Consider the following 18,235-nt stretch of genomic DNA (forward strand, 5'->3'; position numbering starts at 1 on the left):
GTCGTAGTCAGGCTCCAACCACCACAAACATACCAGGTGCAGATCTGTCACTGACATCATTCGATGGCAGGAGTCGCAGGGCTTGAGGCGGTCTTCTTGAACAACCTTGACGCACCAGAAAAGTCCCAAAAACCTTGACAAAAAGGTGAAAATCCAGCCAAAAAACAACTGAGGGCAGGCTGGCACAGAACAAAAAGAACTGACGTTAGCGTGCCAGTGTGGCACTTATGTACTACCTGCGATGTCATATCCGGTACCCACGACAGCAACAATGGATGCAGAGTCGACCAATGACACCTAACGCACGCAGGGATACTGCTCTAAGAAAAAAAAATCTCCGGAACCAGACTTTTGCCTTGAATTCTAAGGTAAGGAATCTGCAACTAGAAGTCACTATCAGATAAAACAAAATATTGTTTTTATTATGTACATGGGGTGATTCAGTTATATCACAAACACAGTATACAGCTATTTGAAATTAAGACACTGCCCTCTGCGATGATGGGTGAAGTTTCCAGACTTCCCTCCACTGGATATCTGTCCTACATTACATTAATGGACATAGTTTTCTGTTTCTCTCACTTGAGTCCGAAAACAGAACTGAGACAGCCACATCTTCCCCACTGCTAGAACTCCTACCCTGGGACTTCTGGGGGAATACATCTTTTACTTGATTTCTGGAGTGTTACGATGCAACACAGAGTTGCACCTGTTGGCCTGTGTGTCAGTCACAACATTTCCATGTTTCCCCTCCTTTTATTTAAAACTTCAGGCGCCTTACACAATTGTGATATTTTTTTTTTAATGGAGTTGCGAGCCATCTGGTTGTAGATTTTCACACCCCTTAAACAAGAGTAGGTCCCTCTATCAATTTCAGAGAAAGGTGGGATGGATTCCAGAGAAGGTCTTTAATTTATCATGCGATTACTTTGACCAAAAAAAAAAGAAAAAATATTTGAATTCTACAGTTTTAAGTGAAATATAAACATCTGCAGTGACTGCTTCATGCCACACTTAATGCTAAACACTTACAGAAATACCTCATGGTAAGAAGCCACAGCCTGTAAATCCCAGGGGAAAAAAAGCATTGGCAAGCCAATATGTCTCGCCTTTGAGAACTACTTGCTTCACCAATGGTTCTTAGACATCCTGCACAGCATTCCTAATTCTGTGAAGAAGGGCTACAGTCGTTTTTTTTTTTTTTTTTTACTTTGGCGCTGCAGGTGCCCGTCTACAAAGTGATTCAGACCTTATTTTTGTTACCAATCCGAGTTGGATCAGTAACTAAAAAGAAAAAGTGCAAACGTGTTTTTAAGTAGGAAGCAGGGCAGAAGCAACACAGGGAAGTGTGGATGATGCCAAAACCACACAGGATGCTTGAGTAACACAGGGGGGAGGATGCATGACCTACAGGGAAGGATGGGAGAATAGAGGGAAGCAACACAGAGGCTGGAGGAAAACACCACCAAGGGTGTGGGAAACGAGAAAGGGACGAGAGAAAGTGAGCGCAGGTGGCAGGAAGCAACAGAGATGTCACTGGGAAGAAATAGAGAGAAGCATACAGGCAAGCACAACAGGAAGGAGGTGGGAAGAAGCACACTAGTGACTGACGGCCACACAGAGTGAGTGTGAGAAGGGAGACAGCTAAAAAAACAAAGGCACTCTCACGAAATGCTCAACACAAAAGAAGAAAAGTTGAAAAGCTAGCAATGGAAGCTGAGATGCCAGCCCATCAAAGAAGTGGCAAAAATAAAATGCTCCATGGGACAACCAAACACAAGTCTGACAGCTGGTACACAAATAAGAAGTCAAATAAGTGACAGGAGATTCAACCAATGGTAAGCAATGGGTGGGCTCCAAGCCCCTTTATATTTTTGGTAATCCACAATATGTCTTGCAAAAGACAGCAGATGCGCTGACTAGTAGGCTCAACCCCAAAATAAGGTCAGAATTCTCATCTAGGCAGACATACTGTTAAATAACATATAAGCTTAAAATTTCACCAATATGAAGTAATGGACCTAGAACAAAAACTTTGCATTTATGTAAGCAGTAGGCAAAAGCTTTGATACGACGTAAGTGAACAGACTAGCAAAAGCCATGGGGCGTGCTCAGCAAGTGATGATGGGTTTGACCTACTTGCTGTTCCTGTTGTCTCATGGGTCCGGAAACATTACGCTGAGCCTGTAACATCTGCTGCTGGATTTGTAAACGTTGGTAAGCCTGCAGAACCAAAACAAACACAGGGTTAAAAGCTAATTCAATTTAAACACCAAAATACTCAAAATCCCCAACAGTGATTATGAGTTAATATTAACAGTCTAAGGTGTGTGATAAACGTTACTCTAATGCACCAGAAATTATATAAACAAAAGAAATTTACTTCTACTTTTATTGATAATTAAAATGTAACGATATGCTGAATTAGAACTGTCTAACTCTCAAAGAAAGGAAACAAAAGGGAATGGAGTCAACTGAGCAACACCTTCAAAAAGCCGAAAAGAAAAACAGCTGCAATGAGTAAACAAGCAGCTCCATTGTCCCACAACTTTTCAGCTGTGGTAGCTGGATTGGTCAGCGGTACTGTGGTTCTTAAAGGAGCATTGCCCCTGATGAAGAAAGTAGGTAAAAATTGCATCTTCCGTCTTAATTGCCAGACCAGAATCACAAGCATGCCGCACAGAGAAGAAATGAGGTAAGAAATGCCATGGAAAAGAAATTTAAGGATAGAGTAAAATAAGCCAAAGTGATTAGGCGGGCAGGCTGACACTTCTTCCGAATTAAGACTGTAACGTCTAAAATGCATGAGCAGAACTCCATGTAGTCAGACTTTTCTGTATAAAGCAGCAGCTTTTCCCGTCTCGTGGAACAAGCTTTTAGTCTCATAGGAAGGGGTTTGCTGGCTTTAAAGTCCCAAAAAGTTTTGCAATGGCCTGCTTGACAAACCACTGTTGATAGAAGCATACTTCACAAAGTTAACCTGATCTTCTGTTATCTTTTGACTTATGTAGGCAATACTTTGAGACACTTTTTAACATACAGGGTATTGTACTGGGAGAGACAAGACGCCTCAAAAACCATTCAAACTGGAACAAACTTGCCACCAGACTATTAGAATTGTCATCTGAATGTTCCAGACTTCTTGTGGTATAGAAAAGGCCTTCAAAGCCATCGCATCTGGAATTACCCCTCTAAAGGGAATACTCTGAGCAGGCTGAAGGTAGGATTTCAGTATGCTGACAGAGAACACAACAAAACTGTTGCCTACTGGTGGCCAGAGAGTGGGGCGAGCCCTCTTTCACCATCCAGTCATCAAGATAAAGAAATAGGTTTATTACCAAACTGCAAAAATGGGCTGCAATTGACATTGCCCTCATGAGCACACAAGGCAGATGTAAGGCCAAAGGGTAGGACAGTGAACTGGAAATGATCTGACCCAGTAACCATTAAGAGTTAGTGCCTCTGAGAAAGCAGGATCGGAACTCTAGACATGTCAAACAAGTCCAAGACACCATCCCGTTTTCACAACCAGGCCAACAGGACTGGGCCAACATCAGCATTTTGAACTTGTACTTCCAGAGGAAGGTGATCATAAATATGAGATCTAGTATCTACCTCGGCTTCACCCATGCCTCCTTTCTTGGGAGCCACAAAGTATTGGAAATACCATCTGTGTCCCTTCTTGCCTCAGGCACCATTTGAATTGTTCCCTTGGAAGCCGCATTGGAACTTAGTGCCAAGGTATAAACAAAAAACTGTACGGTATAACCAAACTTTACCAGTCCAAATGAGTGGTGGAGGGGAAACATAAGCAGCATGGTGACAGCTACAGCAGGTGGGGAAGAAGAGGACAGCTGCATCTACTTTTGGACACATCACCTGCCATCGCCCTCTTCTTTGGAGCCACGATAGGGCTGAACTGGTAGCTGCACAAAGTCTGCAATCTTCCTCGAATGGGAGACATCACCGCTTTAGTAACTTTGGAAATTCTGGTACAGCTGTTGAAACTGCAAGTGGGAGAAAGAAGGCCCAGAGAGCAAGTCCAAGGCCTACTGTACTGAAACCATTCTAGGGCCAAAGCTGTTCTCACCAAACAGCTTTGCTCCAGCAAAGGAAATGCCCATCAGAGGGTTGTACAATGCTGGGAAGGATGTACAATGCTGGAAAGGCTGGTAGCAGGCATCCATGCATGGCTCTGAACAATGATGCTGGTGCCCATGGTTCAGCTGACACAATCTAAGTATCCAGAGCCACCCCACCCGAGTATGTATTTAGCCATGTCCTGACCGTCAGGTACAGTCTGGGCCAAGGAGGTCCTGCAAACCACAGGATGCCTGCACAATAAGACTCTCCAGAGTTGGATGTTGCATCAGAAAGTAAAGTCTCCTTAAGCAGGACCCTGGTAAAGAGCAACTGGGCAACTCACATGTGGAGCAGAACAAAGTTTGGATGATGCCACCATCAGAGGCAGTCAAGTCTTCTTTAAATGACAGTGATGGCTCAGGCTGCAGAGTTTCAGTCAACAGGTTTGCTCTAGGCTCCACAGAGGTCAACTGACAGTCCAAGATCTCTGCAGCGCTGCACACAACCACTGAAAGGAGGCATTTTTATTTGTAGTTGACCCCATCAATGAATTCACTTTGGCCACAGGTGAAGTGTCAAAGTCACTTGCATTCTAAAGGTCAAGATGCAGCCCAGCATCAGGATAACTGGTGTGAAAAATAAATTGTCCACCTTCTCACCCACAACTGCACTGTGGGGGACCCATTTCCGAATTTATGGCACTTGAGTGAGAGCCAATAATGGCTTCCACCCGCAATACCGTTCAGGCACAGAAAGGGAGTCATCCTCAATCTGAGGATGTGCCATGATGATTTCATAGCCTGAAAGAGCAAGCTCTTGCCTAAGTCAGCAGAACGAATTCGAGAAACTAGAATATTTGTAGCAGCTGCGGACAGTGCTGCACAAGATGGTGCCTAGGCATGGTGCCCTTTTGGGAGAAAGTCAAGCCGTAAGAGGCAAGTCTGGGGGTGGGGAAACAAGGCAAAGGCACAGCATATGGATTCAGAACAGTTCTAGTGAGCTGTAGAACAAGTCCTCAATATGCTGTGCACTTGAGGATGGCCAGGGGAACTCCGGCACATCAACTCAAGAATCAGGTCGCTCAGAATCAGACCATGAAACCAGACTTGAGCCCTTGGATTGCGAACTACAGGACTTCTCTCAAGAACAAGAGTGCAGAGCAGGCATCAAACCTCAGTTTGACTTTTTTTTATTTTTTTATTGCAACTTCATCCTGGACTTACATAAAAATAGAGAACATGACTAGACTGGGGAACAGCCTGGAGATGGAACAAACCCATTTTGTTTTTGATGATTAAGAGTTTGGCTTCCCAGCCCCTGATGGCCTTTGTATGCACTAGGGTGCATAGGACTTGTGCCTGGTGCTGAGGCACCAATAGCAAACACCATGACAGTGCATGACTGATACCTGCCTCTTGCAAGTGTGCCATGACTTAAATACTATTGTTTTAAGGGAAAACATCAGTGCATGATGTACTGTAAATTTGAAGAAAAAAAAAACTAGCAATTGCATTGTAACGGGTCTCACGTTTGCTCGAGTTAGGGCTATTGGTGCTGTAAATTCCTAATTGGACTTTTCTTGGCATATACGTGGGAAAAATGAAAAGTAAACCAGTTGACACAAGCAAGCTGATTCAAGGAGCCACAGCCGCCATGAACGTAAGCACGTAGGAGAGACAAAGGGAAAATGAAAAGTAAAACATTTTACATAAGCGAACCAATTCAAAACTCCACGGCTGCCATGAGCGTGAAGGACACATACAAAAGGAAAAATGAAAATAAAACAGTTGACATAAGCGAACCAATTTAAAGCACCGTGGCCTCCGTGAGCGCGAAGGAGACACACAAGGAAAAAGAAGTTTGCTCGCAGACAAACGTATTGGCAAACGTGCAATTATCAATGTAACAGGGTTGATCCCCAAAGTTGCAACAAAATCGCCCCAATGAGGGACAAACGTAAAGCATTCACCAATGATGATAAAGAGTTTTTGAAGGCAAGCCCAGGAACGAGTGAAAGTGATGGGCATGGTTAAAAGTCCATATAGATACCAACACGTCAGAAAAGCAGCACTGGAGCGCTGCTAAGCTCAACCTAAAAAGGTAAGCCCTGAAAAAGTTGGGGGTGGATCTTAAATTCACGTCAGGGGGTGTAAAAAATAAATAAATAGAGAAATCAACTACAGTGTGAACAAGTGGTGCATATATAAGCCACACAGTGCTGTCTCATCCATTGTCATGATGGTTAGTTAGAGGGCATCAGCTGCCAGTCTACAGGAGCTCTTGCAGAGTTTTCTGTTTTCAGTCTGGTGCCTGGGGATATTTAAAAATGTGAGAAAACTGCAGTTAGAAACAGCCATCAGAAATAAAAGCACTGCCTCCTCCTGGCATGTTGTATGAGCTAAGGACTTCAAGAGACAGTAGTTGAAGAAAAGGTATGCTCTACAGGTGGATGGATGTTTTATCTCCTTTAAGATGCCATATAGTCTTAGGACAGGCTTTGGTGCACAAAGAGTAAGAACTTAGGAGCTAGCCACCATCGCCAGAAATAAAGTCTGGAAGAGCTTCCCTAGAACTACAAGAGAACGTCCTTAAATGCATGGGTGGCTTCAAGTATGGCCTTTAGGACACCTGGAGGTCCTCTGTCAACCACCATTGCCAGGATTGCAATCAAGAACTGTTCTTGGACTATCTTAGTTTGATGAAGACTTTTTAGTATTACGGAATGGGAGGAGAAAGTACAGAAAGGTGACAGAGGAACTGCACAAATGTGCAATGAACTCAGCATATGACTTGTGGCAACTTGTGAAATATGGGCATTTTATTTTTTGTTGCACTTGGCCGTTAGCTCATGACATGTACCTTCCTGTTTTACTTTGGCACTAAAATAAACATTTAAAAAATGTAGTATGCAATTTGAGAAATCTTGTTTTTTTAACCTTGCTCTTTGATCCGTTTTTTGGTTTTACAAGTAGAGAGCACTATTTTGTGCTTCAAATGGGGTAATTATTTTAGAAATATAAAATGTATGTAGTTATCTTATGTTTGGGGGCACTGATGGAAGTGACTTTTGCTCATTTGCTTTGCTCGCTGACCTGGTTAGTTTGAACCTGCGTAGTGTGAACACTCAGAGCACATTTTGATTACACCTACTAGATGCCATCTTGGGCAGTTAAAGGTTTAGTGGTCACAACAGAGGTTGGTACTACAGGGCAAGATTATGCTCAAAAGTGCAGCGCAGAAAGGCACGCCAAAGGCCAGTCCATCAGCGCCCATCCATTCCGCAGTCAACACAAGCCATGCTGCTGGTTTTGGGACAGCTCATCATACCTGTTATCCTAAATTCTCCTCTGAAAATCTCAGAGCTTTAGGCCAGTCTCAGAGTTGCAAAACCAAGCTGGATATTACAAAGGTCTTGGGTCCTTTTTCCAGCTCACATTGTACGCACTTTCTTAATTTTTATATATTTTCTCTCATGAAGCGATATAAGTCCATCAAGGAAACAAATAAAAGTTGCACTTTACCACCAAAATTGAATCAGCCAAAAATGTGCTGCTGGATATTTTTGAAATTGTGAAGGTATTTCTCCTTCCTAAAACCTGTTCTGCAGAGATCCAGCCTTCTGAAGAGCTATGTGATAAATTGGCAGAATTATTCTGACAGAAGATTGAGGCTATCCCCAGGCAGCGTTTCTCATTAACAAGCAAAGTTAAGGGCGATCTTTGAAATCCTTTTTGCTTCTACCTTTCCCAATTCCGCAACTGCCTTTGCTGATTTTCAACCAATTACATTATAGGAATCGAAATGCACTATCATGCTCTGCAAATCCAGTTCTCCTACAAAACCCTGATCGTCTGTCAATTCTGCAGGAAGCCATTAATATCATTAACCCCACTCTGAATGTTATTCTGAATGTGTCTTTAAGCTGGCTTTTGTGCTGGATAGGTGGACGTTGGGTATGGTTAAACACCTGCTAAAAAAGCCAACAGCTGATCCTTAGGTCATCTCCAATTTCAGACCAATTTCCCTGCTTACCACCTTAGCAAAAATGCTTAAAATGCTAGCTACTGTTCAACTAATGGAATACTTGTAAAGGTTAAAGTTCCTTCATCTTTTTCAATCTGGTTTTAGCCTGCAGCACTCAACTGAGTCAGCACTTCTAAAAGTGTCAGAGTTGATAAAAATCACTCTTGATGAAGGCAATAATGCTGTTTTAATTCTCCTTGATTTGTGAACAGTGTCCCATGACTTCTACAGCATCTTGCCGACACTGTAATCCAATGCCATGTTTAGCTCTGGTTTCAATCTTTGCTGAAAAACAGAAAGCAGGTGATTACGATCGATCACTTTCCTGCAGTGGAAAAATGCTCAAATTTGGGGTTTCTTCCTCTGTCCCACTCTGTTTAATATATACGTTTCTGTTGATCTCTCTTATTGAACCCTTTGGAATTATGACATCTTACGTCGAAGACACTCACTTGTTCCTATCCTTGAACAAGAATCCCTTCGGGTCTGGATTTTATTTCAATATTTGTATTATCCAAATTCTAAGCTGGATGAATAACTATCATCCAAATTTAATGGTGACGAAATGAAAATCTTTCTTTTTGGAAACAAAAACATTCTTTTTCTGAAAATGACTGGTAGTCCGATGGACTTGTTAGCCCCTCTCCTGCCATGCCAAATGGTTTAGGACACTTCAGTGGTTACCTGTGAAGAAGATGATCCTGTTCAAATCGGAAGATTACTTTCAGTGCCATCCATCAAACCGGACCTAAGTATTTTTGTGGCTGTTTCAAGGATTACAGAACTCAAAGAGTCCTGAGATCTACCAACTCTAGACTTCTGCAGATTCCTAATTTTATACTTGGCACTAGAGGTGGAAGATCTTTCTCTGTTTTGTAAGCGACAGCCTGGAATAAACTCCCTCTCTTGCTGAGACATTTGGAAAAGGAGACAACTGTTCAAAAACATTAAGACCTTGATTCTTCTCATTGCATTGGGATGGTACTTAAACCTTTATAATACAAGCGCCAGGATGCCCCAGTTGAGGTAACCGTGTGCTTAAAAAATACTCATTTCATTAAATGCAAATATTTTTATTTTATTTGTGCAGGACATCGCTATTTGGAAACCACTTTATATTTCCTTTTAAAACTCAGCTCAACTTCCAGATTGTCAACGCACAGATAGTAGACGACTGATATCAAAAGATTTCAAGTTACCGGTCAATGCCAGATGGTCTGGATGTCAATCAGCAGGGCCCACTACCTTCTTTGTCCTAGTCTGTTCAAGTAGTACAATGTTGTGGCATTGTCCAGATGAGCATAAATGAACGTGCTTGTTAACAAATGCTAAAATTTGCCTAGAAGGGCTGCTTTGAAAACCCCGTGGACTGACGCATATTTAGTCATGTATTTAATAATAATTATCTGCTGTGTGCAGGGATACAAGAAGACTTTAAATCTTCATAATTGAAACTTGTGTACGTATGACAGTACAAAATGCAGATGTTCTCCATGGCTACAATTTCCAAATGTTTTTGAGTAGTATAAAAGAACCAATAAAGAGATGTATTTACAAAATACCACTGCAGCACAAACCTGAATGCTGATGCATGAAAAACTTAAAGAAAAATGAACGACAATTCAGCCACAGAGAGACAGCTGCAAGCAGCTGCAAGTAAGTATTTTACAAATACTACAAGTGTAAACATCTGCGAGCTTGATATTCTCCAACTGAACTCTTCCTTATGTATAATTAATGATTTTTTGAAGCAATGTACTGCAATTCCCTTCTGAATTTCAGAAGTATTAATAATTTCTTGAGTGTTAAGATCGCAATCACTGAGGCACAAGCAAACAGGTTTTTGTACCCGGGACATGTTTATGACATTGAGCTCTTTTTCTCAGACTTTGACTACATTTTATTTACAGCAAAAATGGTGAGCCCAGGTCTGGCTGTGCTGATGTGATGCTGCCTTATATATAATGACATTCTGCTCTGGATAATGAAGACAAAGCTCATTCCCAACAGAACAGAAACCGCAACACACAAACGTATGGTTTACATGTTACACTATCAACAGCAGTTACCATTTTACTGCATGCTCTCTAAATAAAGATAACAACATTTAGCGTTGCCTTAACTTTGCAGTGTACTTTTGTAATCTATCATTAACAGACGTTGTGTTTACCAGAGAATAAAACTGGTATAATATGGTCTCTTTCCCAATATGTGTCAGCAGAACATTCAGTGAATAGGAGCACACAACTTTTTTTAGTACAGAAATACTAATGGTAGAAGTACAATTCAGCTGAATTCTCAGGCTTCACATGTCATGTCACATACTCACCAGCTGCAGTTGATAGAGCTGGTTCAACATCGTCATATGCTGAGGATTAATTGGCGAGGTTAATAGTGCAGGGTTGAGACCAATGTTTTTTGCTGCAAACTGCAAAAGCTGTGCTTGAACCTGAGGGACAAATGACATGCAGTGATTACAAGAATGGGTGCAAAGCACTCAAGCAAACCAAGATCAGGCGATGAGGAAGGTGCCTTACTTTATGTTAAATAAGATATTGTAAGGACACTTTCCTGTATACTTCTTTTTCCCCCATGAAGTACAAGGCGGCTATCAAAGATTGAGACTTGTCGGGCCCCTTGAGACTAATCTAGAATCTAAAGGCCCTTAACGTGTTGTATTGAAGTTTTTCTGGGAGAAAAGAAGAAGTACGTTGCCACTACGGTAATCAATGGCCTGATGATATCATGAGTGCAGCTGAGACTGTTTCCCAGCTGATAACATCAAACTACTTTCAAAGGGATTCTTCCTGTCCCCTCGTACATTTAAAGGCCTCATTAAAAGTATCGTACTATAAATACAGTGGATACCAAATGGTTAAACAAGGACTGGAGGGTACAAATATCAGTGTAGCAGTTGCCCCAGGGCACTGCAGTGTGAGGGGCCCTAAGGAAACCAATTGTCTATATTTTACAACTCAAATGAGGGGCAAGAGGATGTCCTTTTTCCAATCTTGCATTGTAGTCAATGTCAGCCTTGCTATGCCACTAACTGGCAGGCGCATTCTTTTCTTACAGAAATGGCATATTATACTTAATCTAGAAGCAATTGTTTATCAAGATTCAGTTAGGAACCAGAAAATCACCCATGCACAAATGTCAATCACATTTGAAGGTAACCTCAGCCATAGGTTGTAAAGTAATTGAAAACGTATGTCCTACGTAGCAATTATTACTTTAAAGAGTCCATCAAAAACAAAAGCCAAAACACCTACACACTCAACATCTTATCTGACCTGAGGGGATAGAAACTGAGGCACTTGAGCACGAAGATTAGGCTGGGATGGGTTCAGAGGTTGAGCTGGCGGTTGCTGGGATGGTTGCATTGACCTGCCTTGTGCTGCTCCACTATTGCCAAACATACCCAGATTGCCACTCGGTATCTGCATTAGAAAAGAGAAAAGAAAGTGTGTAGTTGCAGTACAGGCAGCAACCAAAATAATCTGCACAGAGACCGAATGATTTGAATCTTTGAATACGGTAGACCGCTACTGTTTTACTGCTCAAGAGTGGGCACTTGATATTCTTGTGAGCAATCCAGGAGGCTAAAAATGCACGTTCAAATTGGACACCTGGTATTTTCTCGGGTTAGATTGACTGTTGTGGGCAGAAATTATTTAATTTCAGTATGTTACAAATGCTTACCTAACACATTTGTATGCAACCCATCCAAAAAAGGACCTGGGGCCAGATGTATATAAAGTAGGAATTGTGATTTCCTAATTAAGATTCTTACAAAATTGCAATTAGGAAATTGCAATTTCTAATTCAAGAAAACTTACAACTAATAAACAGATTTTTATTGGGTCGCACATAAACCTACCTCATGAATATTAATGATGCAAGTCGCAGTTTACATTCCATTAGGATTGATGACAATTTAAATTCGCTGTTTAAGGGCTCTTTCCCCAAAAAATTTATTTTACCATTCTCAAAGGCAAAGGGGTCTTATATGGACCCCATCCCATTTCCCCCGGTTTCTATCTTCTTGGCGGTGTCGCTAAATACTAATGTTTTTCAACTAGAATTTGGTCGCAAAACAAACACATTCTAGTACAGTACCTGGAAGGGATACCCTAAACACACCCCATCGGAATACTGAACCAGTATGCATTCACAATTCCACACTGTGATTTGGTAACATGCTGCTGAATCGTTATTTGGGAATCATACATACTACAATGCTTTTTTTGCATTCGTAGGCGGGCCATTTCTGCACATTTGCCGATTTGTGACTGCAAACTAGCTTTGTATATATGGCCTTCGATCTATGTGGCATTATGGAACGGAATAACAGAAAATTGAATTCCACTTTGGTAAAAATACAGTGGAAGATTCACAAGCCTTTACAAGGAATAAGGAAAAGTGTGTTACTTGTAAGACCTAGTTCTCTTTTCATGCCACTGTTCACTACTGCAGAAACACTGAAAACCCTGCCTAGTACTGGAAAACACTAAACCTCATTAAAAAAATTAAAAAATACTTGTCTTTAACCATTTGCATACCTAAAAGCAAATGCTCTTAATTGTGTTTAATGTCATGTAATTAGATCATTAAAAAACATTCTCTGAAACAGTTTGTTTTTATGAATAAAAATAAAAGCAAACGGACAAAACTGCAAAACACAGGCTTTACGGAGATTTGCAATGGGCCTATTACTCTAGCCAGGGTGGCCTCCCAATAATAGATGATAGCACTTAGTCAACAATCGGACCAATTTGAAGCTTAAAGCAGAAGATCATAAAGGGAAACTGGCAATATAAGTCCATGTTAATTTCTCTGTGGGGGAGGGAATGAACTCACGAATTCACTGAAAAGCCCTCTTATTGAGAATAAATATCACAAGTAACGTTTTCTTCTTCACCGTAGGCTTTTGAAGACAACAGTTACTAGACGAGTAACCTCACTCATCCTCTAAAGCAATAACATAAAACCAATAGGGTATAAAAGAGGAAGGAACAAAGAACACAAACTCCTGCTAAACAAACATGCCCACCTGCACATCTATTCTGGAAACGAAGCCAAGGTAGCAGTCTCCCTCAAAATCTGTGAACTGATTTTATAGATGGCTCCCCTGCAAATCGGAGGACCCTGGTTGTTTTAAAGAAGACAAGTGGTACCTGCTGTTCTCTCTGCAAAGAGAGCCCGGAGTACCTGCTGTTCTCTCTGCAAAGAGAGCCCGGAGGGAATTTAATGACCTTTTGGGAGCATGTTCCTCTACACAAAACATGGCTATGTGTATTTGTATCATGCACTATCACCGGGAAGGGTATCCTGGCGCTAAGCAGGTGTGTGTTCTTAACCTGGCTGTGTTTGCACCATGCTATAAACTGCTTAGGGATAACCATTTAAACAAGCATTTGCAATGCACTAGGGTCTCGCATTTGTCGGAGTTACAGCTGTTCACAGTTGTCAACTCCCAACCGGATTTTTCTTGCATTAAAAAAAACAAAAACAAAAAAAAAACACAGTTCACACTAATAATACCTATCGGCAAAAGTGCAATTAACTGAGTAACAAGGTCGATAGTATGCACAGCGCTGGACTTCTGCCCGGCGAGATCGCGCTGCAAAAACAGAGAAAAAGTAGTCCACAAACCCAGCGAGCATCGCATGTTTTCTGTACTTGGTCGCTGCGCTCGAGGAGGGCTAACCACCAGAAAAGGCATGACGTATGCGTGCCTTCCACTAATCAAAAGAAGCGGATTCTAACAGGCAAGCCAACTTGCCAATGAAAGACACTGACGTGACGTCGACAGGGCTCCAAGCTCTTTTCTAATACCTAAAGCGTCTCGCTAGCGATATACTGGCGCGAGCGCATGCAACGCAGGCTAGACCCTAAAAAAGGATGGATACATAGTTGTCAAAATGTTTCAATGTTTACAATCTCTTTAATAATGTGTAGGTAACACCAGTGTCCTTTTCATATCCAAGGAGTGCAGGTATATTTGCACATATGCTCATATTTGGAGAAATGATAGAGTTGTATGCTGATTTACAGGTAAACCTCACAACACATTATATAGGAAAATTGGATGAGTTCTTCAAACTTCCTTATTTTGATGAAACACCATGCAGGGCTGATTAGAGCACAAGGCCTGAATCTCACTAAAACGTGCATGCTAAGGTGTTGGAAACTAGGAAACACACCTTTCAAGAACATTCTTGCTAACAGGATTTTGTCTGGTCTCAAAGAGGGGTCATTACCTCTGGTGAAACACTTGATTCAGAACAGGGAGTAGGCAATATAAACTCACAAAAGACTAAGGCCTTTCAAAAGTGATTTTAAGTATTGAAATAAAGACAAGTGTGGTAGGTAATTAGAAAACAATAATTGAAGTAAAACACAAACTAAATATTACCAGATGTAAAATGGCAATATCTTTTCTTGCTAGAACATCAAGGGGTCTATGATCATCTACATACACAACTTCCATCCCATGTGACTACAATATTGTGGTGGAAGTCCTTTTATCTTTCATACATTCTGGTGGTGAATTTTGCATTAAACCCTGGACTGGTGTGCATCACAATGGTTTATATGAACCATTGCCAAGGTCATTTTCTGAGCACTTTAGGGGGAGGGGGGGGGGGGGGGGGTGTGGTTGGGGGGGGGGGGGGGATTTGTTTCTACCTTGTCTTGCCTGTTTCTGCTTTTTGATCAATTTTGGAATCACAAGAACAGTTCCACAGGCAAAGTCAAACATCTTTGATTATTTCATAAACGCGGTGAGGTAAGTGGGGCTGGGGGTGGATTAAGGGCTTGGGGGTTATGTGTGTGTGCGGAAGTCGGGCTAATTTTTTTTATAGGGGTGGGAGTGGGGGGGTTTGGGGAAGTTTCGTTTTTAGGGCTTATGGTAGGTGGGACTGAGTAGTTTATTTTTGAGGGGGACAGTTTTAATTTTTAGGGCTTAGGGTGGGTGGTGGGCCAGTGTAGTTTATCTATTAGGGGTGAGGTCGTTTTTAGGGCTCAGGGCGGGTGAGGGTCGGGGTAGTTTAGTTTTTCTTTTTTGAATGGGGGGCAGCGGGGTGTTCGGGACAGGGAACAACATAGGCTGTAGCTCAAGGACGAAAGTCTGCATTGGACCTGTGACCGGTCGAAGGGGGTCAGCAGTAAACAGACTGTGGGTCCGTGCTGATCCTTGGGGCCCAAAGGTACATTAGAGGAAGCCTTACGGGTGCTAAATATCTGCAAGGTGGCATCCCTAAAGGCTTCGATCTGCTGCGGCGTTGCAGATGGTGCGGGAACTTCAGGCACTGGGACTAACCGGGATCTGCTTCGCAACCAGAAATGTGCAAGGAGACCAACAGACATTGCAACATACTTGGTCCTTCCCTTTATATAGAGGGTAGAGAACCACTTCACTTTCTTGTGTTTTCACTTAGACTTCTACTTACCACAGGATTTTGCCTGCAAAGTATACCTCTGGGAATGACTTCAGGAGTAGTGCTGTGCCCTCGACGTGGAGCAGGACTTGCATGAGGCCCACCACGACTGTGTGTTCAGTGACGTACTGCTTCTCTTCCCAGTCCCAGTTTCCCCTTGGGTGTATGAGGGCACACCTAGCGCATGACTGAGTCGTGCCACCAGCCGAAACACCAGAGAGACACCTCGTGTGGGTTCAAACCAACATTTGTTTCATACAGTCGTGGTATGGTTTGTAATCTTGGGAAAGGACATTGTTCCCAAACGCAGTGCATTTTGTGTTTTGAGTCATCGGAACATTGATAACATCGGAAGTGGAGCTGTGGGCCTGAATCAGAAGGTGCAGAAGAAGTTATTTAATTTTGGTTATGCCTTTTCTGGTAGAGACTATCTAATCATGGATTCCACACCTTGGGAATTTCCCCCAGGCACCAGACTGGATCCGGAAACTTTCATTGTAATTACCTTTGCATGTAGGCAGGTGGTGTCATGTGGCAACTTGTTGGGTATGTCCCGCCCTGGACATGATGCCTGGGCCACTATGTGACGTCACTTCCATGTGCTGATGACAGTTTCTTTCTTTACTCCATCTGCGCTGACAGACAGAATCTTATTAATGGACTATGGAAGTCCATTTCAAAACCCAAGGAGGAGGGTGGATCGGTGAGGAATCTGCAGTTAGATAGTCTCTATCAGAAAGGTGTTACCGAAGGTAGCTAACAACTTCTGCCAAACCTGGCTATCCATGCAGTAATGGTTCATGAATGTGTGGAGGGACGCCCATGTAGCATCCTTGCAAATGCCCAATGCACACGGCACGCCAGAGCATTTGTAGCAGCCTCAATGAGAGTGCAAGTCTTCTGGGTGCTGCTTCTTGGTTAGCCCCCAGGAGATCTTGATGCACGCTACAGTCCATCTTAACATAGCTGTCTTTTGTACAGCTGACTCTTTCTTATCCCCAGAGAAACGGACGAAAAGTTGGTTGCCCCGTCACTAATCTCTGGTTTGGTCCACACAAAGATAATTACCTGTTTAGGGTCCAAGTGAGGAAGACGTGACCACCCTGGGCAGGAATGCTGCTTTTGTCCGGATGACTAATTTGTTCAGAAAGAAAGATGTATATGGGAGGGTCATGGACAATACCTGTAGTTCACTCACTCACCTGGCCAATGTTAGGGCAATGAGGAATGCTGTCTTGATGGTAAGATGATGAAGAGAGCAACTATGCATGGGTCTGAAGGGAGTGCACATCATGCACTAAATTAAGGTCCCACTGCACAATGACAAATTGATTTGACAGGTACATATGGAACAGCTCCTTCAAAAACATCGTAACAGGTGACTTAAAGAGTGATGGCTGGTGAGATAAATGCAACAATGCAAAAATGGCCTAGAGGTAATCTGTAACAGTCGCCACAGCAACACCTTGCTGAGCCAATAGAACACACAACAAGAGAACATCCAATAACTGTGCTTTCAGGAGTGGTTGTATGCCTTGGGAAAAGCACTACAAACAAACTTCTCCCAACGTTCAGCACAAACCGATTTGGTTGATGAATGCCTGGTTACCAAGATGAACAACTATTTCTGGAGGAAGATAGAAAGCCATCAACTATCTCCCCTCCTAGTCTACCACCACCACCCAGGAAGGGGTAGATTGTGCAGGCTCTGGGGCAGGACCCAGCCCCCCTGCTGCTGCGGCAGGAGGTTCTCCTGAAGGGCAGGTGGTTCAGCAGACAAAAACTCATGGCTAGAAGGTCCAGGTACCACACTCTCTTCTCCTAAGTTGAAGCAACTAGGATGACTTTGGACTGTCTCTCCACATCTTTTCAGTACTCTTGGCCGCAGAGGGAGTGGCAGCAAGGCATACAGGAGTCCTGTGGCCCATGTCCACAACATCAAAAGGTGTTCTCTTGCTCCCAGGACCACCAACCGACCGAGCCCCCCACTTTGGAAGCTCCCGGACTTGTCCCACAATCCCCCTTTGCACTCTCTTTCTAGGTGACCCCACCATCCCCCGCTAACTGTGTGGTGAACAAGACACCCAAATCAACTAGCACTAATGCACCCAGACACCCCAGGGCAGGGAAAACTGGTTTACTGGTCTTGCTTGTGGATCCTGCATCGGTAACACCCTACAATCCTCAGGGTACTCACAAGACTTGTTTGCAAGGACCCCTTTGCAGGAAAAGTACTTTGGTTCCTTTACCATGTAAAAGCATTTGAGTAAAAGTGTTACTTACTTGCTAAGATGATACAAATTGCAATAGTGTTGATCTTCTTGAAAGCATTCTGGTGTTGCAACATAATATAAGCAAAGTAACTATTTTTCTAAACATTGGCCTTTTTGAGTGTGTTATTTATTGACTTTGTGTGTTCATTCATTGCTTAGCACTATCCTCTGATAAGCCTAACTGCTCGCCCACAATAGCACAAAAGAAAGCTCCTGGGATTATTAGCTTTACCCCTGTAAAACAATAAGGGTTGCCTAGACTATCTGTATAGTGTATCCCTACATTTGGTACAATGCATAGATAGCCAGCTTCAGCCACCTGTTGAGTAACTGTAGCGAAAGACGCAGACCCCTCAGTGGCCATAGGTTTAGGTAAGCAGAAGCCTATGTCTGGCTAAGTGTAGGGAAGTAGCC

At 42.7% G+C, this 18,235-nt stretch overlaps 1 protein-coding gene across 12 annotated transcripts in view; it reads right to left on the bottom strand.

Annotated features, from left to right (window-relative positions):
- Positions 1 to 18,235, bottom strand: part of TNRC6C (trinucleotide repeat containing adaptor 6C) — a 700,889-nt gene that overhangs the window by 284,294 nt on the left and 398,360 nt on the right. For all 12 annotated transcript variants that reach the window (XM_069200257.1, XM_069200259.1, XM_069200258.1 and 9 more), the window contains 3 exons: positions 11,400 to 11,546; positions 10,436 to 10,555; positions 2,140 to 2,223 (listed from right to left, as the gene is read on the bottom strand). In XM_069200257.1, the coding sequence (XP_069056358.1) occupies positions 2,140 to 2,223; positions 10,436 to 10,555; positions 11,400 to 11,546 (351 nt within the window). The remainder of the gene's footprint in view (positions 1 to 2,139; positions 2,224 to 10,435; positions 10,556 to 11,399; positions 11,547 to 18,235) is intronic.

The sequence above is a fragment of the Pleurodeles waltl genome, chromosome 7 (genome assembly GCF_031143425.1).
Source record: "Pleurodeles waltl isolate 20211129_DDA chromosome 7, aPleWal1.hap1.20221129, whole genome shotgun sequence".
Classification (NCBI taxonomy): domain Eukaryota; kingdom Metazoa; phylum Chordata; class Amphibia; order Caudata; family Salamandridae; genus Pleurodeles; species Pleurodeles waltl.